Here is a 23,559-nt window from a genome sequence, read left to right on the forward strand (position 1 = left end):
TGTTTTCTGGCAGAACAACATCTTGTCCTTGATTTGCTGCAGATGCCTTAATGTGTTGTTTGCTTTGTTTGCATAATTTGGTGCTTTGTGGGCATCAAACACCCCATGAACAAAAGATAAAATTCTTTTTATGGATGTCCATGCTTATTTTTCATTGTGCTCATAAAAAATGTTTGGAATGTGTGTCATGTACTGTAATTGTTAGTGCCAGCCACAGGAGTATAGCGAATATTAGAGTTATTTTCCAGTATCTCCATTTTAAAGTTGGATTCAAAAACACAGGGACAGGAGTGTGTTTCCTGTAAAGCACTTAGCTTTTGTAAAGCTTTGCATAAAAAGAAGTGAGTTGATAGATCTTGTAGTGTTATTGTATTCCAGGTGCTTTCATAGAAGCTTCAGCTGAACTGCAAGACTTCGAGACTTTTCTTAGCCTGCTTCCCAGTGCCAGCCCTTTGCACCTTTTTCCTTGGAGAAAGGTCTCTTTGGAGAACTTCCAGTCAGAACAAACTGAGTGTGAAGAGTTTGTAGGTTAGTACTGAGTGTGGCTCTCCTCATGGAGGGAAAGGAATTGGAGTCATAAGTAACCTTCCTGGAGAAGTGTGTGTACCACCATGCGGAGATCCTGGTACTGCCTGCAGTGAGACAGTTAGCTGCAAACAGGAACTGTTGCACAGTGAGTCACAACAAAACGTTTGTGTTCTGAGCCTAGAGCTGAAGGTAGCCATTCCCATCAGAGAGCTCAAGAGAATGGGATGCTGTCTGTGACTGAAGCGTGAGGCAATGGTTTGAAAACACGATTCATATGCTTTCCCCCTCTTTGCATTCTTGAGGAAGTGTTTGTCTAACTGAAGATCTTTCTAAACATTTATATGAATAAATATCAAACATGGTTTCTTCTTTCATGATTTACTAGTAAAGTTGCAATTATTGACTGTGTATAATGTGTTCTTAATTGTGAGCTGAGCTCAGCAGTCATAAACAGCGAGGTTGTAGTTTGGTCTAAACTAATACTGTTTTTCTTTCCCTTCCTTTTGTTACCAGCAGAGGTGTTCCGCCACTCCTTGCAGCATCATTGGTCCACGCTGCAGTTGATGAAGTTCTCCGAACAGACTTGACTGAATTTAAGAAGGAAAGTGTGGAAAGACAGGGAGAAGGAGATGAGGAAAGGTTCACCTGTAAGTATACTTTCTCCTTCTGTGGTTTTCTCAGAGGCTGTCTGTTGGAAGGCTTTGGTGTTTTGAAATGTTTCCCAGAATATCTGGTTAGACTGTCTGATAAGCAGCAGTGAACAGAACTTTATTTGCTCCTGCCAGCTATTCGTGGGATGAAAGGTAGCTATGCTAGTTTTGTGGGCAAGATGCAAATGTGCTGTCTGGAGCCCCGGACTCATTGTGAGGGTTGGTTTTCTGGAAAGGGAAGAGAGTTTATCTTTCCAAAAATAATTAACGGGTGAACATGTCTGCAATGCTTCCTGAGTTACTTAGTTAAGAACTTCTTACACAATGCTAAAAACCAAATCATTCGGTCTGATGAACAGTAAGTTTGGATTAATTGATCTTTGGGACCAATCCAGAAATGGATTTGAGTGTCTGTCTGGAGCTTTGTGCGCTATGCTCAGTGGGTCTTTACGTTTTCTGCTCTGTCATGACAAAGCAGGAAAGTTGCAGGTTCTTTTCTGTCCCTTTAGCTTTTACAGCCCTGTATGTTTAAAAAGATAAAAACAACAGCTTAAAATTTGGATCTTCTCTGCTCAGCACTGATTTGAGCTATTGACCTCAACAAAACTTATTCTTAGAATTCCTTGTTGCTGTAGTGGAAGCGGTTCGGTAGAACATAACCCAAAGTCTGGCGAATGCTATTTCAACGCTTGTGTCCAGGAGAACAATCTTATCCAGTTGGATGGACTTTCTGCCTACTTGATCCTTTTTTTTTCTTTTTCTTTTTGAATAGGAATGCACTTCTACCACCAAACATCGTGCGTTTTACTTACATAATATCATTTGTGTCTAGTTTGACAGACAGATTTTTTGGATCCTTGTTGGGATTGCTTTTTAATGTAGTCACCTTTGTGATAAACCTTTTTTTGAAGGTGAGCTATTAAGTACAAGAACCTTTCTTTATCCTTAATGTTATACTGTTTTCCTTTATTGCCACCTTCTTTCATGTGATTCTCTGCAGCCTTGCAGATCTTGTAGGGGCAGAGTGCTGAGTGTGTATGTGTAGCTCTAAGGAAAGAAACTTGAAGGAAAGTCAGGATAAACGATAAGGCACAACTTACTGTTTTGTCTTTGTGCTGCCAGTGCTGGATGGAGAGTCGCTGCAGCGCTGCTTCTTTAACAAACTTCGGGATGTCTGCTTTGAATGGCAGAAGCAGCTGCCACCGCTGAGACCACTGAAGCGCTTCCTGCTTGTTTCCATCCATGCCATCCGTAACACTCGACGGAAAATGGAGGACCGCCACGTTATCCTCACGGAGTTCAATCAGCTGTTTGGCTTAGCAGTAAGTCTGGACAACACTGGGGAGAGCAGTTTATTGCTTTTCAGCATTGCTGTAAATACAGTAATCTAGTGATAAGTGATCTGTGAAATGGTAAGGATTTGTTGCTACGAGGTATTTGTTGTGTCTGTGCTGGAGCAAGTACCTACTCTGTTTGCTAGGGGCTAACTAACCTAACTAATGCCCTGAGAAGGAAGGATCTTGTGACTTTAGGTTTCATGTCGTAAGTTTTATATTGACAGTTATTAATCATTATGTTGTTGGAGGTGTGATGTTTTTCTGACTGCGGTAACTGATGTATTTTAATTCAAAAAGAAAAAGAGGAGAAACAGCCATTAAACAAGGACAAGTGCCAATGAATGAAGCTGGAGTAGAACTACTTAACTAACTCTGTACGGTTTCAATTCTAGAATTTTCTAGGATATTAGATTACTAACATCTACTAAAGAAAAGTAATTCCCTGCAGAGCACCCACTTTATCCATTTTGCACGTGGCTTAACTGGCTTAAATTGTCCTTACCTATGCAACATTATATGGAAGAAAGCCCAGAATAGAACTTTGCTTGCTGTTACTGTTGTAGGAGCTATTTTATTTTTGAACATTTGTATTTCTTCCTCTTTCTTCCTCCCTGCAAAAGGATGACATCGATCGTGCTTACTTTGCGATATTTGATGGCCATGGTGGAGTGGATGCTGCCAATTATTCAGCAACCCATTTACATGTAAATGTTGGGCTACATGAAGAGATTGTTAAGAATCCAGCTGAGGCCTTGAAATGCTCTTTCCAGAAGACAGATGAAATGTTTCTTTTCAAAGCCAAAAGAGAGGTGAGTGGGTAGAAATTAATTCACTGGTATTCAAATAACAATAAGAACTGTTGGACTACATGGTATTATCCAGAAAATTCTGTCAGTATAGTATCTTTGAGTTACCAACTTATTTATGAAATAATGCTGCATGAAAATGTTTCATCAAATTATTTCTTTTTTGAGGAAAAGCAAAATGACAGTGCTTGCATGTGAATGATCAAAAATAAGCGTTAAGTGTTTTAAATAACCAATTATTTGAGAGAACATTGCTCTTTGCCAGAATTAGGCAGTCTCTAGGTGTTCTGTTGTCCTACTCCTTACCTTGAAAGAGATATCATCTTCTACCTCATTCTTCCAACCTTTATTGTAACAGGTGGTAGTAAGATGAAAATGTATTCTATAATTATAAAAATGACCTAAATCAGACTCTTCAGATATTGATTTGCTTTGAATTGAGTTGGTGTGATGAATATTTTTTTCTTCAAATTTACACAATGGAAGGTTGATATATTATAATAATGCTTGTTATGAGAACACTTGTTACAGCAGTAACTGATCAGTTTTAAAATTAATAGCAGGGAGGGAAGACAATGGAAAAAGGCAGTATGAGCTATCTGCATACTAGAATAAATAGTCTTTTTCAAATGTATCTGTATAGATCTATATGCATCTAATATATATTGTACCTTTTAAAATGTACTTGAACATTTTAAAATGTACTTGATCACAGGTGTACTGCTCTGCATCCAAGTTTCATTAAACTTAAGTTTGTAGTTTTGCTGTGTAACCTAGCAGGGCTTGTTGAATATTCACCTAACATACCCGTTTCCTTCTGTAGAGGCTGCGGAGTGGTACGACAGGTGTATCTGCATTGATTGTAGGGAACAAGCTACACATAGCATGGCTGGGGGACTCGCAGGTAATGCTTGTGCAGCAAGGAAATGCTGTGACATTAATGGAACCTCACAAACCAGAGAGAGAAGTAAGTCTGAATCTTCAACTTTTTTTCCTTTTGTGTGTGTTGTCAGAATCTCTCTGAAACCTTTTGGAACCAAGTGTTAAGTGTTCCATGATCTACATACTTTCTATAGAGTGGTAGGATTTGGAGAATTATGATTGTATTTCCAGCCCCTCCCCCCCCATCCTGTCCTGTGTTACAAAAAGGCAATCTCTACTCCATGACTGCCTTGAAAGTACTGATGGTACTTGCAGTCTTAACTTCAGTTCCTATTTGGACTGTTGTTTTAAAAGACTCTTGCTATAAACTATGTATTCTACTGTTTTTCAGGATGAGAGAGCACGTATTGAGGCTCTGGGTGGATGTGTAACCTACATGGATTGCTGGAGGGTTAATGGCACTTTGGCTGTTTCCAGAGCAATTGGTAAGCATCAGCATTAGTCCACTTCAGATCAAACTTTATTAAAACATACCACCTGAGACTGTATAACTATAAATAACGTTCTGCTCAGCATTGTTCAAATAGTGAACCACCTTGCCATAAGGTTAGACAATATCTACACAAATTTTAAATAGTTCATAACTATCTAGTCTTATTGCTTTTACCATAAGCATGGTGTACCGTTCTAGCATGTTTTACATGCTAGACTTGACATTCCAAAGTATTTAAATGTTTGCCTTCTTGAAAGTGTCTGTGATGCTGTTCTCCATTGTTCTCCAACAAACTTAAGAGTATTTCTGGTGTTAGAGTGGAAGAAGTAAAAAATGTTCATCCAGGCTTCTTTATCTTTGTGTTTAAATGTCTATTGCATTTTTGGTTCACTCTTGACTACAGCTTTTAAATCCGATTGCTGCATTCTACCCTGAATTCCATAGCTTTTCACTACTCCGGTCTGGTATCAGGTATTTCTGGAGTATGATCTGTCTGTCCTTTAGGGCACTAAAAGCAATTACGGGTGAGGAACTGTTTATATTTGAAGTAACAAAGCCTTTGTTTTGATCATTTGTCTTAGGTGATGTGTGTCAAAAGCCTTACATCTCCGGTGATGCAGATGGAGATTCGTTTGACCTGACTGGTTCTGAAGATTACTTGCTCCTAGCCTGTGATGGATTCTTTGATGCTATCAAGCCATATGAGGTTGTAGACTTAGTCCTAGATCATTTAATGCAAACCAAAGGAGTGGGTCTGAAAGCAGCAGAAAGACTGGTGGCTGCTGCAAAGGAAAATGGATCCAATGACAACATTACTGTTTTAGTGGTGTTCTTGAGGGATCCACAAGACATCTTGGCAGACTGTCTCAGAGACGCTAAGAGCCTTGAGGCTGGGGATGATACTCGAAGCTCACCCTTTAATTTCCTCAGCTGTGAGGCAGCAGCCACACAGTGACAAAATCTGCTTAATCCAGAACCATTTAGAAGTATGCTTAAGGAACTGCTTTCCACTGAAGAAGCCGCTAATACAATAGGCAAAATGTGTCAGGTAAAATGACAAATGGACAAACGTTTAACAAAAAGGAAAGTCTCCTTTTACTGAGTTCCCATTTGTCTTTCCTTTCTCTTCTGTTCAAAAAAACACTGAAGAGACATGGAGATCTGTACAGCTCTTTTGTCTCTGGGAGCAGAATTCTAAAATGTGTTCCAGGACTGCTGGTCATATCCCTCTGCCCTGGAGGTGGTAAGAAATGTATGTATAAGCTAGTGGGTGAGAGCACCCGTTTGTGAATTCTGAGTGAAAATTTGAAGTAATGCTTAAAAAGAGTGCTGTGTGTTATATTTGTGATATTACTTTAGGAATTGGGAGTAGAGAAGCTGTCACTATCGAAGAAAAGGTTGTTACTTTGCGTAGTCTGTAGGAACAGGCTTGATAGCACACCATTGTGCTGTGTAAGTTACTTTTGTTTTGTACCAAAGATGATGTTAAGAGAATGATATCGCCTCTTTCTTCAAGCAGAGACATTTAATTTTGTGTGTGTGGAGAGGGGAAAATGAAACTGAATGCTCCAGTGACAGAGCAAAAAAACTAACTATAAGCATCCCAAGCGAAAATGATAGAAAATCAGCTACTTTCTGGGATGCTCTGGTTAATAAACTGGAATCCAGTATTTAACTGCACTGGATTATTTCTAACAAACATGTTTTATTGGCTGTCTGGCAGCCTGAAAAGAAAGGAACTATACTGCTGTATTTGAGAGATCCTTACAATGTGTATGCTCTAGCAGTTAACTGTGTTCTGTTTCTACCACTTTTCTGTGTACTATAACAAATATGATTTTTATTTTTATTTTAGCTTCTGGAATTTACAGTTGGAAGATTTTTTTTTCTTTGCAGTGTTACTTTATTTTGTTATGGTTTATTTAAATTAGAATTTTAAAGTGGCATCTTTATTACCTGGTTTTAAAAACTGACTATCCTCAAGTGCCTTAAATATTTCACACAAGGATTGCTGGCTTCCCATCATACTCTGATGAGCCAGTTTGTAGTGTTTTTAAAATGTGACTTTATTTCATTAATATTAATGCGTCATGCACTTAACTCTTTCACTTTTATGAATGATTTTAGTGGGAGCTGGGTTTCAAGAAAACATCTCATTTGTTGTTGCCAAATAGCATAACATGTGGCATAAGCTTCACAGTATTTACTGTGACTTACCCCTGCCCCATGCATAAAGCTCTAGCTAGGTAACCGTAAAGTAATAATCTGATTTGTCTTGACTTTCATTTAAAAAGAAATACACATCCAACCCTCACAAGAAAATTTGTAACATAAACTAGAAACGTTTTAGGAATAGTTTTTGATTCCTAGATTATTAATTTTGCCATCCTGTTTGGACTTTGGGGATCTAAACAACTTTTTAAGGAGATGTGAAGCTAAGGTAACAATGGAAGAGTCCTTAATGAACGTGTATCTTGTTTTGCAACTGTTAGATCCATTACATGCTAGAGCCCCTGGCTGTGTTTTCTCCTGCTTTGCTAGCCTGACTGGCAGAACTCAACAAGACCTGAAGGCTCAATGGCAAATGTGTTAGTAATTTCTATACCTAAACAAGAAGTGCTTTACATCTGGCAGCAAGATTGTATGCCTAACTTAGAAGCAAATGATGTTGCAATATGTCAGTCCTGTGGATCAAAATGTGTTGAAAAGTAATGTCTCTTTGGGAGGAAATTTAGATGGAGTTGAGATGACTGAACGAAGGCAAGAACAGCAGAGCTGTTTGTGTCTGTGCTGTCTCTGAACCATCAGCTGGTGTGGGCAGTGCAGTCCTCGGAGTGACTGGAGCCTTTTGTTGGGTTATTAGGGATGGTCATAGTGTTTAACACAGTAACTCTTCTGTGAGCTGCCATCTCCTTCTGTAGCAACTGAGGCAATTACTTTGTTGTTTTGCTGTGTAACAGCCGTAGCTTTTCCACTAACAAGGTTGTAACCACTTTTCCATCCTACATTTTTACTATCCTAAAATATGTGAAAGCTTTCTGGGAGGGTAACCTAGTAGGGGAGGTGTTAATTTTTGTAGTGAGCCTACTTCAGTTCAGGAAGCCTTCAGTCTTGCATAATAATCCCTTTGGATTTGCCATCTCCTGTCACTATGATTTCTAACCTACATATTCGGAGTCATGCTAAATTCTGATGACCACTAGTGCCTCTTGATGTCTTAGTGTAGAAAGAACAATACAGAATTGTTTGATTTCATAGCTATCGGGTGAGGGGGGAAGCCGCTGTATTCATGAAGGGACGTGTGAAATTTTGCTAAGTTCATAGTATGCTTCACTCTCTGAAATTTGTCAAGTTTCCTGAAACACGGGGATGGGGGGGGAGCTGAACAAGTCAGATTCTTAGAAATGATCTTTTTATTTCAGTGTCTTGGCGAAGATTTACAATACCATAGAAACAAAGTATTCCAGTGTGTACTTACAGCTGTGTGAGAATATCCCGTCAAATTTGGAACTTTTATTTTTACTGGAAGCTAAGTGAAATACACCTTTTAGAAAGCTGTCTGTGGTAATCAGAAACTTAATTCTCAAGCTGTGCTTTAGGAGAGAAATTATGCATTCTTTCACTTGTGATGCTAATATCACCTTTAGAAGCCAGCAGCTGTAATGCATAGTACTGTTACAAGAAGTGTCAGTAGTTTGAGTGGTGCTCTAGCAGAAGATAGTCCAAAACATGGAGTGGTGCTATGTTCAGTATTTTAGGGTTGTGGTATTTGTTTTTGTTTTTTAATTTATAGTACTAATCTGCTACACTAGCTTTTCTTATCATCCCTCTAAAAAATTCCTGGATTTCAGGTGGCTTTGATTTGCTTTTTTATTTTATTTTTGTTCACTCTCTTGGTTTCAACACAATAAAAATACTATGTAATTCTGGCAAGAGAATGATCTCGCCTCCCTAAGCCTTACCAGTGTCCTCAGCAATACAACAGTATATTAATACTTGTCCACCAGTGTCCAGTTGACAGTTTGCCTCTTTCCTCTTTGTTTGCTGATAAACTTGCATCAAAAACAATGCTTGGGTCTCTCCAGCATCTCTGAAGCTGTAGAAATTAGCTGAAGCATTCAAGGTGAACGTTCAAAGAAAAATTGTTTTCATATTTTACTAGATTTCAGTTGGATGGATGCTGCATTTTTAGCACCCAGCATCAGAAAGTTGCCCCTTAAAGGAGCCAAAATCTTTGAAACTCAGCGTGCTTAAATTCTCACATTGTGCTTGATTAAAAACTAGCTTTAGTCATCCTGCTTAGTTGGGTATACAATGCCTCTTTTGATTATGGGTAATTTGCACTTGCACCTTTCTTTCCTTTCCTTCCCTGCCCTCTCTGGCAAAGAAATGTACCTAGGATGATGAAGTCTTGGTCTGACACAGATGAGATTACAATTTTTAAAATTACTTACTTTTTTTTTTTCCTCCTAATACAGAGGATAGAAAGGCAGGAAAATTTTTAGAACGGAGGGAGATTAAGTAAAATCCACCCTGTAAGCGATGGAGGAGTGAAAAAGAGAGAGGAATGCATTTAAGTATTATTAATGCCTATTTTAAAAAGGAAGTGGGCTGGAATATAGAGCCACAAACATCAGTTCTTCTGCATGAAGTACCAGTGCTTGAAAGAATTAGAAACACACCCATTAAAAAGGCAAAACTCAAATGTGGTAACTCTGGCTTCAAACAGCCAAGGAAGGGATCACAGTAAAAGCATCCTAGGTGACTTACTCTGACCCCTCGGTGCTGTCTTGGAAGTTAATGCCTCCAAATGGATTTTTTTTTTATGTCATTACATGTAAAGTACTGCTAAGAGGAAGCATTCAGTGCTTTCAGTCACCGGTCACTGCAGCTGCTGCCGTGAGTAACGGCATGACGTGTGCTAATGAACTGATGCTGCTGGTGAGCTCTCCTAGGATGACTAATTGGGCAGAGTGGTTACAGCAGAGCTGGCAATTGAATAACGCTAATCACAGTGATGACTTTAATAGCATTTAATAGACACTTAGCTAAATTCGAAGTCAGAAGAGATATTGCTGTTTTTAAAAGCATTTCCAGTGCTGTTAGCTTTTTGTCATGAAAAGCCACTAAAATGTCCTTTTTTGCTGTTGAATATTTGTAAAAGTGCTTCTCTTGCTTTCCGAATTCTGGAGAGAAGTTGGCCGTCTGCTATGGAAAACCTGCTTGCTGTTGGCAGCTTAAAGGAGCTGTTTGGGGTGAAACTTCTTTCCCAGCAGTTCTTTAGAAACAAACAAAAACGTGCTTCCAAAACAAGAGGCTGGGGAACATATGCATTTCTAAGAGACTGTATCATTAAGGAACCAGCAAATACCTTCCATTCATAGAGAGTCAGCTAGTTGAGCTGCTTGAAGCCTGAAGTAAGATTGCAGCTCTGCTCTTTGTATAAAGGAAATGTCCATTAGTTAGATTACTGGGATTCTTGTGGATGCAGATACGTAACGCGCAGCGCCAGACATGGTATACTTCAGTTCTTACAGTGTTGAAGCATCAAGCAAACACTTTAAGAAGGTGGGGTGAATATTAGCCACGACAGAGCAGATTGCAGAGGATTCATGTGTAATTTAGCTCTAGTTAAGCCTGAATTGAATTTTCCTACTTAGTTCTGCTACAGTCCCTTTTACAATTGGGCCTGTGCTGTCAGACAAAATCCCACTGGGAAGTAAAGGTCTGATTCCCTTTTTTGAGGAGCACACAACTCCCGATAACCAGAATGTGTTTCAGGAAGGGCTGGAGAGGGAGAAAAACGAGCTTTCAAATGAGTGCAAAACTTCCTCATCTACACCATTTGCGTGTTCTTCCTAAACAAGTTTATAGTGTGTCTGCAGTTGTGGTGAAGAGCAGTTCATTTCCTGCCAAGCTGATCATAGCCTTTAAAATTGACAGCACCAGAACCATGAGGCTGGTCCTCCCCGCTTCCCTGAATCTAGCCACCAAAGCAGCCAGCGCTGTAGTGGGACTGTGTGTTTTGTAGCGCTGACAGCTCTAAGAGCTAAGCCTGCCGCTTTGTGCATACGTTCTGTTTGTTTCTAATATATTCATTGGATTTTACTGTAGATAGTTCTTCGTTGATTTCAGCCACGTCAGCTGAAAAGTAATCAAATGGAAACACAGAGCATATCTGAACACGTATCTGTTGCAGATACTCTTCTCAAAATACCTTAAAATAAGCCGATAGGCTCTTGTCATAACCTTCTATCTCCCACTAAAACAGGAAGCCAAAACCTTACAGAGAATCGCTTGGGCCCTTATTGCGTGACTCACTCGGCTAGAGCCTGAACAGGCACGAGCCCTCCCCTCGAGTTTTTCGGTGTTGCTAGTTCAATGTGTTTTCCAAGCAGTGCTTGCTGCTGCTGGTGGACACAAAAATAAACAAAAGACAGCTGTGTTGGCAGCATGGAAAATCTAGCAAGGTGCAGCTTTTGTCAAGTAGAAGAGGAGAAAAATCTATAGGGGAAGAAATGCATTTCAAGCTTCTTGGAATGCAAACAGTGCAGTAACTACCTAGAAGAGTTTGCGGTGGACTGTCAGCTTAAAACCTCAGCAGATGAATTTGGCTGCTTTGTAGTAGTTGCTTTATTTTGTTAACAAGCTCCTCTCAGTCAGGATTTCATGTCTTGATGTGTGCTTTTTAGTCAGAAGAGAGAAAAAATATTCAGCTCCTTGGAAGGTTAGATTTATCTGGGCTTTGTGACTTCTCTAATGGAGGGAATATTCAGTAATTGTATTCTAAACTATGAGCCTGATTACACATCCCCATGAGATATTAACATATCGAGTGTTGAACCTAGTAGTGATAAAACGTTTCTGGATGTCCATGCATAAAAACACTGATCTAGTGGATCACATTCTGATTTGTCATAGCTTGTGCAGCAGTGCCTTTGGCACATGGAGGGTTTGTCACTTTGGAAAATGGACCTTGAAGGTGTGGTCATCGCTCCCTGGAGGAAGTCTTTATCCTTTTGTGTAAGGGATGATTGTTCCTATTGGATGTGTAAGGATAAGGAGATAATAGCTAGGAAAGCAGAGAGATCTTAAGGGGACCTTCTCAGAAACATGAGATACAGTAGCTTCTCTTTCTCATGTCGCTCTTTCTAACGTTAAAAGACGTTCTACTAAATATTGGATGATGAATACTGCTGTCTTTTTTTCACACATTCAGTGTATTTGAAGGAACATCCTGTTTAGTAATAGACAGTTGTTTACTTTGTTGTGGGTTAAGACTTTACAAAAAAGGATATTGCATTTCTTACTTCCTCTTCTGAAGGCCAGTCCTGCCGTCTTCTCTCTTCACAGTTTTCCTTTTCTTCTACCTTTTATAGCCTCTCATTCTGTCAGCCCTCCCCCTGCCCTCCACTGCCTTGTCCCCCTCCCAAAAAATTGCTGCTTAATCAACAAACAATGTTGGCTGTTAAAACAATTTGATTGCCTTTTCATAATCCTAATTTCGTCTGTGTTATAGTGAATGTGGTCTGATTTTAGAGGCCTGCAAAACCAAGAGTATAGAAGGTACCGTGTCAGCTAGGAAGGTGTGAGACTAGAACAACTGTTGTACTTTGTCATTGCCCAGTACTGGCAGTTAAGAAGAAAATCCTCTTATTTGCATGCTATTTTCTAGGAATACTTGAGCTTTTTTCAGGTAAGAGTAGCTCTTATCCCAGATGCAGGGCTTGAGAAAATTTCTTGTCTCTGGTTTCTGTTCCTGCAGACTGTTTGTGTTTTCACCCATTTGCGTCATGTTTTGAGGAGCCTTCTTCTGAGTTTCTCTGCTGTTTCAGTACTCCCTCTTTCCTGCCCTAGTTGGCCAAGCAGACAGGCTGGTAACTGCAGCGTGCCACGTGGCTAACCAACCTCTCCGCCAGTGTACCTCCTCCTCAGATATAGCTTCAATCCTTCGCTTATTTAGTGCTAAGCTGGACTTCTGTAACTACTCCTGCTGACATAAAAACATATCCTTATCAGTATTAAAATAGTCCAAGAGCAGAACTGTTGCTTTAGGCACATTTCTTGCCACTGTGTTGGCAAATGAACCTTGAATGAAAATGAGATGGCCAGTGACTTTGAAGTCGGAACTGTTAGGCAAGTGTTGTAGAACTGTAGTCTTTATTTATTTTGTATATTAATCTGCACTTGTGACTCAGAGCAGAAAAGCTGCAGCACAGCAGGTTTTATAAGCTGTGGTTTAACCAGTTTCTAGTATCTTAAAACTCTTTATTTAAACTGACTGGTTCTGCACAAGGGTCAGAAACCTGTTGTCACTGATCATTACATGCTGTGCATATTGTATGGTTGTTTATATGAATTGTTCTAATAGCGCTTGTGTTTTATGCTACATTACCATATTTTATATGTATATATATTTGTATGTATGTATTGCATGAGATTTAATTGTTGGGGTTTTTTTTGTATCGTCACTTTTGTATTCACACAGTGCCTCATGTATCTACTTGCATATTTCAAGAAATTGCTTCAAAGCAGTGACTGGAAACAAGTGAGGAGAAGAACTCTTTGCTGTAGGATCTGATGTTTCTGAAGTATTAATAAAGCATAGTGATTTCAAGTGTTGTTTGTTTCTTTTCTTCAATGTATTTTTTCCATTCTAATCCTTGAAGTAGCTCGATGCACAGTGGTCATATTGCATTATCTTTGAGGGATTTTCCTGTCATACCGGTGAACATCATCAAATCCTCCTTTCTTCTTTACTGGAGGAGAGACTAGCAGGAGTACTAGAAGGAAACAACCCTTGGGATCACAGAGCATGCTTACTTGAAAACATGCCGTTACTACTGCCATCATGGGAATGACCTGTGTACCTCTAATTCATTGGTTTAAGTTTTCTTTTGTTTTTCTTTGTAGCTAGCAACAATAATAACGCAGAGTAAGTTTGGCCTACTACCTAATGTCTTACAGTAATAGGATAATGATGAGAAAATCCCTGTTTCAGCAGAGATAGTAACAATTTGTTGCTTACTTGCATACTTGTTAAAGAAATGGTCTGGAAGCATGTAACTTACTACACAGCATAGAGGAAGCTTTGAGTAGGAAGATAACTTTCAAAATACAAGAATAGCTTGGAAGCTAAACTAATCTGCTATGGTTTCTGAAGTGCTGGTTTTCGTTTCCGCAGGAGAGGAAGACGTAAGGACAGTGATAGCACTTGCTAATCTGAAACAGCTCATGGGAATCTGAAGTATGCAGCCTTTTAGGCAGTTTGCCTAAATGCTATTGCATTTATCTTAGTGAAGAAGGAAAATGAAGTCTAGTAAGAGACCAGGATGCTGCATCAGAGGAAGGCAGATAAGGTACTTCTTGAAATACAAAAATAAATATGGAGTAGATTCTGTTTGAAGTGCTGTGGGCATGCTTCAATCACACCTGAAATGTCCTGAAAATATTTTCCATTGCATGATTCTAAATGTTGGTTTTCTTTTTTTTTTTTACTATTCTTAATAAGAATGCCTGTGAAAATTCAGTTGTAATAGTCTCCAGAAAAGTAGCAACTTCTCAGAAAAGTTAGGGATTTGCTTGCCCAGCTTTAGCAGCAGTCTCCTAACCTGTTTCCCTTAGTTTGCCAGGGAACATACGCGGCAGATAACTGCAGCTATTCTTTCATGAGTATGTAAAGTAACAATGGGAATCCATCATCTAGGTAACGCCAATGTCCAAAGGCAGCTGCAGCTATTTTCTGTTGATAACAACGCAGAGCTGAACAAAATCATTCCAGCACATGGCAGGCACCCTTGGTACATTGAAGCAAGGGATGTTGTCTTCCCATAGATCTAAGCTCATTCTAACTGCAGTTAGCTGGTATTTGAGAGAAAAGAACTGAACATCACCGTTGTTTCTCTTTGCTGGTGTCCCACATTGGCTTTTCTGTCTCCTTTTGATTAGTAGAAGGTGAAATCCAGACACTGCTGATTCTTTTTGGCTCTGCTATCTTTCTTACGATGCTATCTTTCTCATCTAGTGTATGGATCTCCTATAGATCACGTGTTCAAAATGGAGTTCTGGAATACCATCATCTGCAGTTCTCCATTGCTGGTAGATTTGGATACAAAACGACTAATAAGCCCATGGAAATGAAATAAAACTTTGATTTAAAGCTATATTAAGTTAAACTTGGATGCCATTTGAGATTCAATGTATCTAAATATACAGCTCATGACACAGAAGCATTATCCATCTCAGTTGTTTGACCAAGCAATAATAATTATGTCCTGTTTAACCATTTCCATTTAATATATGTTTCTTTGCAGTCCATTGCAGGAAAACCTGCCGCCAGTCATTTTCCAGGCTGTAGGAAGCAATGAACTAACAGTGGTGGTGGGATAGACGTTTCCATTTCAGCCTTAATTACAGTCCAATTGTTACAATGCAAATGAGGACTATTCTTGTAGAGCAGATGAGTTGACCTTGACTAGTACTTACTGGTTTCATTTAGGTTCTTTAGGAAACGTTACTGGGATTTGCTAAGCAGAAATCAGTTCGTCAGCTCTGCCAGATCTCTGCTGTTTGGGAAGAATCTTAAGTTCTCATTAGAATAAGAAAATATTTAAATGTTTAAATGCTGCAGCCGTTATGAAGCCTTCAGACAGGAGTAGATCTTGGAAGGAAATATTTTGAACATGCCTTGACAAATGCAAACCTGCTCGCTGTACGCAAGAGTTCACTGTGTGCTTGAGGCATATAATAAGGCAAAAACAAGTATTTTGTGTAGCCTAGAAGAAAAATCCTAGCTATGCTATGGTGGGCCAGACTAGCTACAGTACTTGAATCTGCAGTTTGGTGGATGTTCTATATTCTCTGAAAAAAATCGCACAAACAGTAGGGGAAAAAAACCCAACCTTTACTTTCCATGCATTCTAGGCTGTAGAGTAAGCACTTTCAGGAAACAGCTTGTAATCTTCTCCTATCCAGCCTGGCTTTTCTGCATAAATCTATGGTTTTGGAGTCCTTGTGAGTGACATAGGCCTGCTCCTATCTCAAGGAAAGGCAGGAGAGTCTCGATATGGAAAAAGCCAACTGATCCGTTGGTATCTGAGTGCTCTTCCAGGGCTTTGTGTTTCTGCCCCTAGAGGGCTCCCTCTTTCCTTTGGACAGTGCAAAACAAAGGCCATAGAAGATACGGGATACTGCTCAGTGCCGCAAGTTACTCAAAGGAGCCACTGCGTGCTGTGTCGTTCCCATAATATAGCAGCTAGCCTCTGGAAAGCTGAGCCACAAAAAATTCTTTGCATTGTAACACCTTCTTTCCAACCGCGTATCTTTTAAGAAGTTGCAGTGATTCTGACACCAATTCTGTGTTTTGTTTCCTTGCTGGCTAAAATTCAAGTCGTTGGTTCAGGCTGGGATGCAGCTTGTCCAACACCAGCTCTCTGACCATAGCCAACAGCAGTAATCTGGGGAGAGTGCAAAAAGCAGGGAGGAGGTAATTCATACAAAGAGTGGGGCAACACGACTGTGGGTTAGAATAATGTTCTTTTTTGTATCTCTTAGATGAGATTTAAAAAAGTCATAGTGTTTCTTCTATAAAATATAAAAATATCTGTGTGTGTGTGTGCTTATCAGCCTACTTAAAAGGCCTTTCTTTTAGTTGAGTCCAGCACCTTTACAAAATCAAGTTCTGGTGTCAGTGTAGGGAAAGAAAAAAAAAACCAGCACAACAGTGGAACAGAAGACACTTCAGGCTTTCTGTATAATTAATTACAGTAATTTAAAAATCTTGTGCAAAGTCTGTGCTTGAAGAAGTTCTACGTTACAATTAAGCTGAGCTGCTAATGATGGATCTAATTGTTGGGTTACAGACAGGCGCAGGTAACACAAGTTGGGCCACTGACATCAGATATTTCACCTAATTGCTTTCTGTTGATGCTTCTAATTCCACACAACTGTTCCAGCAGCTGGAATGACTGGCACGAGGTGAAGCCTGGATGACCGTCAAGAGTTTGCCCTGGCAAACGCAACTGGCCAAATGTCCCTGGTCTTTAAAGGTACCGTGTCCTTACTCTATTGGCTCTCCAAAGCTTCCAGGGAACGCTGCTGCTTTAGCACCGCTCCTGTTGAGACCCCAGTACCAAGGGACTCGAGATGGGAGAAAGAATTAGATGCTGAAATGGCTCTGCAAAGTATCCCTTTCTGTAGTGGCAGTCACGTGAAATCTCACATGTTTCTGAAGAAAAGAAGCGTGCAGTTGAGGCAAAGGTCACATTCAACAGTGTTGTCAGGCTTTGTTGTGGTATTGGCGAGCCTGCTTTTAAAAATAAAAACAAATCCTTTCTTCTTCTCTCTGTTCCATCTTTCAGAGTATTTTCTTCTCCAAAATGTTAGAAATGTTGCACCATATGTTGGAAGACCTCTCTTTTACTGCAGAACTAAGGCTGGATGCCTTAATTGATAAAAGGATGCCAACGTAAACATCCAACCTTGGACATTTACTATTAAGATTACGTTTAAAGTCTAAATACAGAGTGCTTGGAAGTTAGCAGCTGAACCATTGAAGCAGACTTCCTGCTATACAGTGCAGTGTGTAAGTACCAGGGAATCTTGAGGAAGGCATTTATGTTCTTGTTTTTGGACTGACATTAAAAGCTTTGAAAAATAGTTTCATCTAAATGTATTTTTGCATTATGTTCTTCCTCATTGTAACATTTGAAAGGTTACTTTTGCCTTAATTGTGTAGCATCTCCACTTTGTGTTTTGGTTTTGTCTGCTTTCTAAAGTATAGGAATTACGGATCTGTATTCTTGGTCTTAAACCTCTTTGTAGCTTCTAGATGTTACTTGTTTATTCATCTATTTATTTGATAGTGCTAGATAGAGATGTGAAAGTGGCTAGCTTTTACAGAGTAAAAAAGAGAGGATCCAGCAATTTTGCATCTTTTAAGTAGTTTAAGGAAAGGCTAGTGGATAAATCCTGGCATAAATGCTTATGAAAACTGTTCATTTCTTCCCCCTTCACTTCTTGTAATGAGAAGATATTTTACAAAGGCTGCCCCTTACCCTCTGAAAATTGTCTTCTAGTATTTTCTTGTTAATGAAATTTTAAGTCAATGAGCTGTTCCCAGATAGTAATAGACCAAGCCAGGATGTGCATTAGCAAGCTGATGGCAGGCATCCTCCCTTGCTGAAGGCAGTGTGTCTCATGGCAGTCCTCTAGGAGTTGGCTACATCACTTGGAGCACTTAGTGTTGGCTTTGCTAAAGCACTTCTTGTCCTCCCATCATTTCCTCTGGGAGGCTTCTCCATTGACTAATAGATCTCACTTGTCAGGAAGCCTTTCCTGTTCTTCAGTCTTACTGATCTCAGTTCCAATACATCTAACAGTAACTTCTTTGACTACTCTTTAATGAAATATTAATAAAGAGAGGCAAAAAGCCATTACATTTATATTCATATCAAAAATGGAAACTAATCTGTATTTTGGTCTTCATTGTAAGACTTGTAGAACTAAACTGTTCAACAGTAGTAGTTAAATGCTGCGTGCATACGTTTCAGGCTGATAGCGGCAGGATCTGAAGTTGGCTTGCATAAATCCACCCATAAATAAAACTACTGGGGCTTGGGATCTGTCAGGGACTGGTGTGCGTGCCTGCAACATGTACAAAAGCTGGCAGCTACTGAAAGCAAAGCTGACCTTCTTGGGGCTCCTAGGATGTTTGCGAGGTTGCACAGTGCGCTAATTGAGATGTCGTGGGGAAACCAGGGGCCTGGGGTGTGGGAGTGGGACCAGCAGGGCTGTGTTTGGTAAGGAGAATGGTGTCGGTGTGGCAGCAACCTGCATAGCTCCATCTGGTGCAGTGGAAGCTGCTTGGAGCCATCATTGCCACCGAGAGAGTCTGGTGTGCAGGAAGCAGCTGGGAGAGGTTTGCACAAGGACTTGTTGTTTGGTTGCTCACATTATATCAGTGTTTGGGCTATTGAAAGGGATTTGGCCTTTGGGTCTTGCTTGCATCTCTATTTATTTTTGCCAGTTCTCAGTTCTCTTTGTGAATACCAATTTTCTGAGTCACCCAGAATGATTCCTGCCTTCATTAGGGATTCCTTCCAGCTTCCCTTTAGGTGCCTGTAGGCTGCTGCCTGCCCCTGCCTCCCCCTGTGCACTGTGCTGCACAGATTTAGCTCTCAGTATTCCGTAACTCATCATCTCCTGCAGCTCTGGCAGCTGAATACCTTCATCCACATGAAACTGTATTGTACCTTTGGCTCTTTGCACAACTTGCATTCTTCACCTGGCCTGTACTGTACCATCCCTGCACCTCCTGGCATTTAAGGTGTGGTATGAGGCCATGGTTTATTCCAGGCCTACAGTAGCTGTGCCTGGGGCAATTCAAGTGAAACGGTTTAACCAGGAACCTGAGCATCCAGATCCTTTAATCTCTTTCTGTTACACTGTGTCCTTCTGTGTCATCCTGGGTAAACCCATTTACCTACTCGTGTCTTTATTTCTTTGATATACCTTAGTGTTTAAATTATCTACGATATCTACACCACACAAACAGGACTGCTTTTTTAGAAACCTAAATTAAAAGATGCAATATAAATAAGAAGTAATTGTATGTTCTTTAATGGGTATTCTTGCGTGAGTTGCTGACCTCTGTGCTACTCAAAAGCTTGTCTACAAGAAATCAAAAAATCAATAAGGAAAATAATCTGGGATGGAGGATGGCTCTCTAATTGCAGCGCTGAGTGTCAGTAGAGTAGATTTCTTAATGCTGGTTAATGACTGTCCGTAATGGTATTCAAAAAATGTACATTTGCTGTAGCTTTTTTCAAAGTCCAGATGAGCGGCTCGGAGCTCTGTTAATGATGCGAATTATTTAACGCTCATTTGTATGCAGTACGCTCCTGCTTTGAAAGTACTTCACACAATTCAAGCCAAATTCAGCCTTGCAGCTCCACTGAAGTCAATGCTTGTCTGTGCATCTGTTGATTGCTTTTTTTTTTTTTTTTTTTTTTTTTTTTTTTTTTTTTTTTTTTTTTTTTTTTTGCTTGAAGAGTTATTTTCTCGTTGCACTGACTTTATTTTTTTTAAAGGTAATATCTGCAAGGGGGTAGTAGTCACTTCTCCCCTCCCCAGTAAAGTAGCTGTAAGTACAAATACAGTTCTGTTGATTCTCACATCTCCTTCTCAAGCCCTGCAAATGAGGACAAGCTAAGCAGAAATTTTGTGTGTGTGTGTGTGTGTTCTTTCCTTTCTTCTACTTTGCACCTCCTAAGCACAGTTTTGGTGATATATGGCACTTCTCCTAAAAAAAATGTCCTGTGGAGAATCTCAGCCTGCCATCTGATGTATCCAAGAAACTGAGTTCCTGTCTGTGGCCCATTTCTGGATTAATCCAACGTGAACTGATGGAGGCCCAGGTCTCGTACAGTTCTGCGGGTTAGTTATGCTCAGCCATAACAGTGTAAGGATGCACCTTGTTATGGCTGATAGCAATATGGTTCGGGAGCCTGACCTGATATTTAGAATAAAATTAGCTGCTGGAAGGGAGAACAGGCATTCTTAGTTCAGATATATATTTTAGTATTTGATTTTATAATTGAAATATTTCTTTTATGTAATTTTTAACTTGACCCAGCTATGTTTTTAGAATGCACACTGGGGGGTGGTGGGGACACATCATCTGCAGTTGTATCATTCACTCCTCCTGGGTAATGGGCAGGGGTGTGATTTGTTAGCTTACAGCATAGACCTACAACTCTACTGCCTGCACAGAGTAAGTGGGAGTAATGGAAAAGCTTCCTTTCTAAATGTACACGTCACTAGAATGGGCAGAGATGTTTCTTGTCAGCTGTTAGATATTTGCTCGCAGCACCAGCACAGGGATGAGTGTTGGGATGTGGGAATAATGAGTTCGTTTCCAGGCTTTAAGGCAGATGAATCTAGATGCTCCGTTGCCCTATGTTTACATAGCATTATTATAGGATGTGACTTCCCCTCTCCCTTTCCTGCAGCACAGCTCTCCTGGCCTGTGCTCAGTGCAACGCTCTCTACAACGTGGCTCCTCCCTCCGAGCCGCCTGCCCGTCCCTTCTGGCCCGCATCTCTTCCCTCTCTCCTGCTGGGGTAGCCGTAATCCCCGCAGGAATGTGGCCCACGGCCTCGGGCATGTGACTCCAGAGAGCCTCTGATGGTGAATGCAAAGCAGGAAAAAGCAATCTCGTGTCACCTGGCAGCGCAGGAAGGGAAGAGCTGGGATCAGTGGGCTGCTCGGTGTGCGTGGCTGTCCAGCCACCTCATCAGACAGAAAAATAGAGGCTAGACTTTTCAGCTGCATGTGTTGTTTCCCTATCCATTGTGTCTGGGTGATGTATTCTCTGCCTGTGGTTTTAATAAATGTCTTTCTAAGCTACTTTCTGCTTCAGTCCCCTTTGGGATAGCTTGTTCCAGCTCAGCTGCTTCAGTATGCTGAAGATGTTAAGTCGGATCCGTGGAAAAGGGGAAAAAAGAAAACTTCATGTAGAACATCTGAGGAAGCTTTAACTGTATCTCCATGAAGCTGCTGTATGCTACACAATCCTCACCTGAAGTTCAAGTTGCACGAAGTGCTGTCACTTGATCGTATTAACTCTTCCTCCTTTTGCTTTTTGCATTTATGTCTACAGAGCATGCAGAAGTATTTGCCATGAGAATCCCAAACTACTGCTAGGACCCAAGCTTGTGTTGGATTCTAATAAATCTTTGTAGGTAGGGTGTTGCTGTGTGGTAGAGTACCCTGAAAATTTCAACAGTTCCAAACAATTTCTGTGTTTGGAAACTGAGTTTTGTTCTACGTAGTAAGCGCCCATCTTAACCCTGCTAGAGCAGAGCAGCCCTTTTTCTAGCAGAAACCAGAGTTGCTGTTGATTAATGTCTTGCTGAAAACTAAGTCTTTGCCATCTGTTCCGCCCCCTCACTACGAATGCCACTCTCATTATGTTGATTATGTAATTAAAAATGAAAATATATTTTGGTAGAGTGCTGCATAGGCATCTGTGCTTATTCTTCTGTTCCTATTCACTGCCCCCTGCCCCCATCCCATACAGAGCGGAAAAGACAACAATTGTTCCACTCGCCAGTGGCTTTATATCGAAGCTGTCGCACTGGCTGCCAGACTGAAACACGTCATGGGAGCAACCACTTGAGCTCTGCTGTGTCTGAGCTGTGGCTCCTTCAGAAACCCTGGCTATTCGGTTCATGAGAAATCCGTGGCAGGAAGCTGACCCTTAAACTGAGGCTCCTTTAAGTTCTTGGGATGGGTTAACTTGAATCCAGAACATGAAAAGTGAAGAGAAAGAGGCCTGGCTACTTTATAAGTGATAGCGTGACCTCTGAGATCAGTGGGGCTGCTCATGTTACAAACATGGCCTGTCTATCGAGGGACGCAGGAAGAGAAGGAGAGGAGGGGTAGCCTTCTTGTAAGTGGGTTAGAGTAATTACTGAGGTCTCTTACAGCAAATGAAGTTGTTAGTGTGAGTCACATTCCCTTTTTTCCTCTCGCTGCCAAGTTTTAAGCAGTAACCAGACAGGGAGAAAAAAAAAGGGAAAAGCAACAATGGAGAAGAGTTGAACTGAAACAACCCTTCATTCAGGGTATTGTTTGACGTTTTAGTTCTGATTGTACATAGAGATAAAGGATCTATAAATATCCTGTCTGCTGAAATTCCTTATAGCAACATCGCCTGTCAGCTGAACAAATAGGTTAGGTTCTCTAAATGCTACCTAATTACATATGTAAATACGAATTACTGATTATATCCCTGCACCGCATGGAATGAAGGCCTGATCACTGGAAGGGACATTAATGTCTTCTGTTTTACTGAGAGATGCCTCAGTCGCAGGATTGAAAATGGCACGTACAGCTGTTAGCGCTGAATCGGTGCAAGATCCGAGATCAGACTGAACCAAGCAAGGAGATATTTATCTGGCTGGTGAGCGTAGATGAAAGCCTCTTCTGACGCTTCTGAAAGTATCTCAGCATTTAGTTCTGTGTAACAAATGGCTGGAAGCTTTTCTGCTCTGCTTTAGAGCTTTTAATGAAGCATTGTGATTCCCATTGTGGTCGATTGTTTGACAGTTTTATTATTGCTGGTATGCATCGCGTTTTTTAATGTTTGACAGCTGGAGAAAGAAGTATTTTGTGCATTCAAATTTTTAGTACAAAGCTGCTGTTTTCTATTCTGCCATTCCCTTTGTCTCTTATTGCTGATGCAAATCAATGAAAGACAGAACTGATGAAATTACATTTGTTTACTTTTTACTTGATAATAATAGCACACAGCCAGCCCTTTGTAAAAGGCAGAAATGGGGGATATGAATGTTTCTACAGTATTTCTATAAAGGTTTTTTTTTCTTACAATATGAAGGCATTTATTTGTTTCTTATGTCTTGATTTATAAGATAATGTGCACTTCCTAATGTATGTGGAATAAGAATGGAGCAATGAATGACAGTTAGCAATGGATTCCACTTGAAAATCTCTTAGCTTGTTATTTTTATTAATTCAACAGCATAAATGTTCGTAGCACATCGCAAAACAAACACCAAGATAGCTCCGTCCTTCACAGTAGGACCGCCTCTGATCATCGCTGTATATTTGTATACAGCCACACAAAAAAAGTCCAGTCCACTGGCTTTAGCTTTATACGTGCGTAATTGTTGCCGGGCCCTGGCTTTGATATATTGGTACGATATTGGAAAGAAACAAGCTGCAGAAATCGGATACCCATGATTGTTTTGGTGAGTAATGTGCATGTCTTGTGGATTGTGTAATGCTTTTTTTTTTTTCTTGAACGCTTGCCCTAAGAAAGGAGGCCTACATTTGTCTGT

At 40.3% G+C, this 23,559-nt stretch overlaps 1 protein-coding gene across 3 annotated transcripts in view; it reads left to right on the top strand.

Moving 5' to 3' along the window:
• Positions 1 to 23,559, top strand: part of PPM1F (protein phosphatase, Mg2+/Mn2+ dependent 1F) — a 38,675-nt gene that overhangs the window by 8,440 nt on the left and 6,676 nt on the right. For 2 of the 3 annotated variants that reach the window (XR_002443323.1, XR_002443324.1), the window contains exons 2-8: positions 1,042 to 1,175; positions 2,301 to 2,500; positions 3,136 to 3,324; positions 4,145 to 4,288; positions 4,595 to 4,688; positions 5,278 to 5,402; positions 23,241 to 23,469. Coding sequence is in view for 1 of the 3 variants with exons in the window: in XM_021412353.1 (XP_021268028.1) it covers positions 1,045 to 1,175; positions 2,301 to 2,500; positions 3,136 to 3,324; positions 4,145 to 4,288; positions 4,595 to 4,688; positions 5,278 to 5,651 (1,132 nt within the window). In the remaining 2 variants the exon portion in view is untranslated. Of the gene's footprint in view, positions 1 to 1,041; positions 1,176 to 2,300; positions 2,501 to 3,135; positions 3,325 to 4,144; positions 4,289 to 4,594; positions 4,689 to 5,277; positions 13,314 to 23,240; positions 23,470 to 23,559 lie in introns of those variants that run through there. The other variant, XM_021412353.1, reaches the window with a different exon arrangement.

This window comes from Numida meleagris, chromosome 14 (genome assembly GCF_002078875.1).
Source record: "Numida meleagris isolate 19003 breed g44 Domestic line chromosome 14, NumMel1.0, whole genome shotgun sequence".
Lineage (NCBI taxonomy): Eukaryota > Metazoa > Chordata > Aves > Galliformes > Numididae > Numida > Numida meleagris.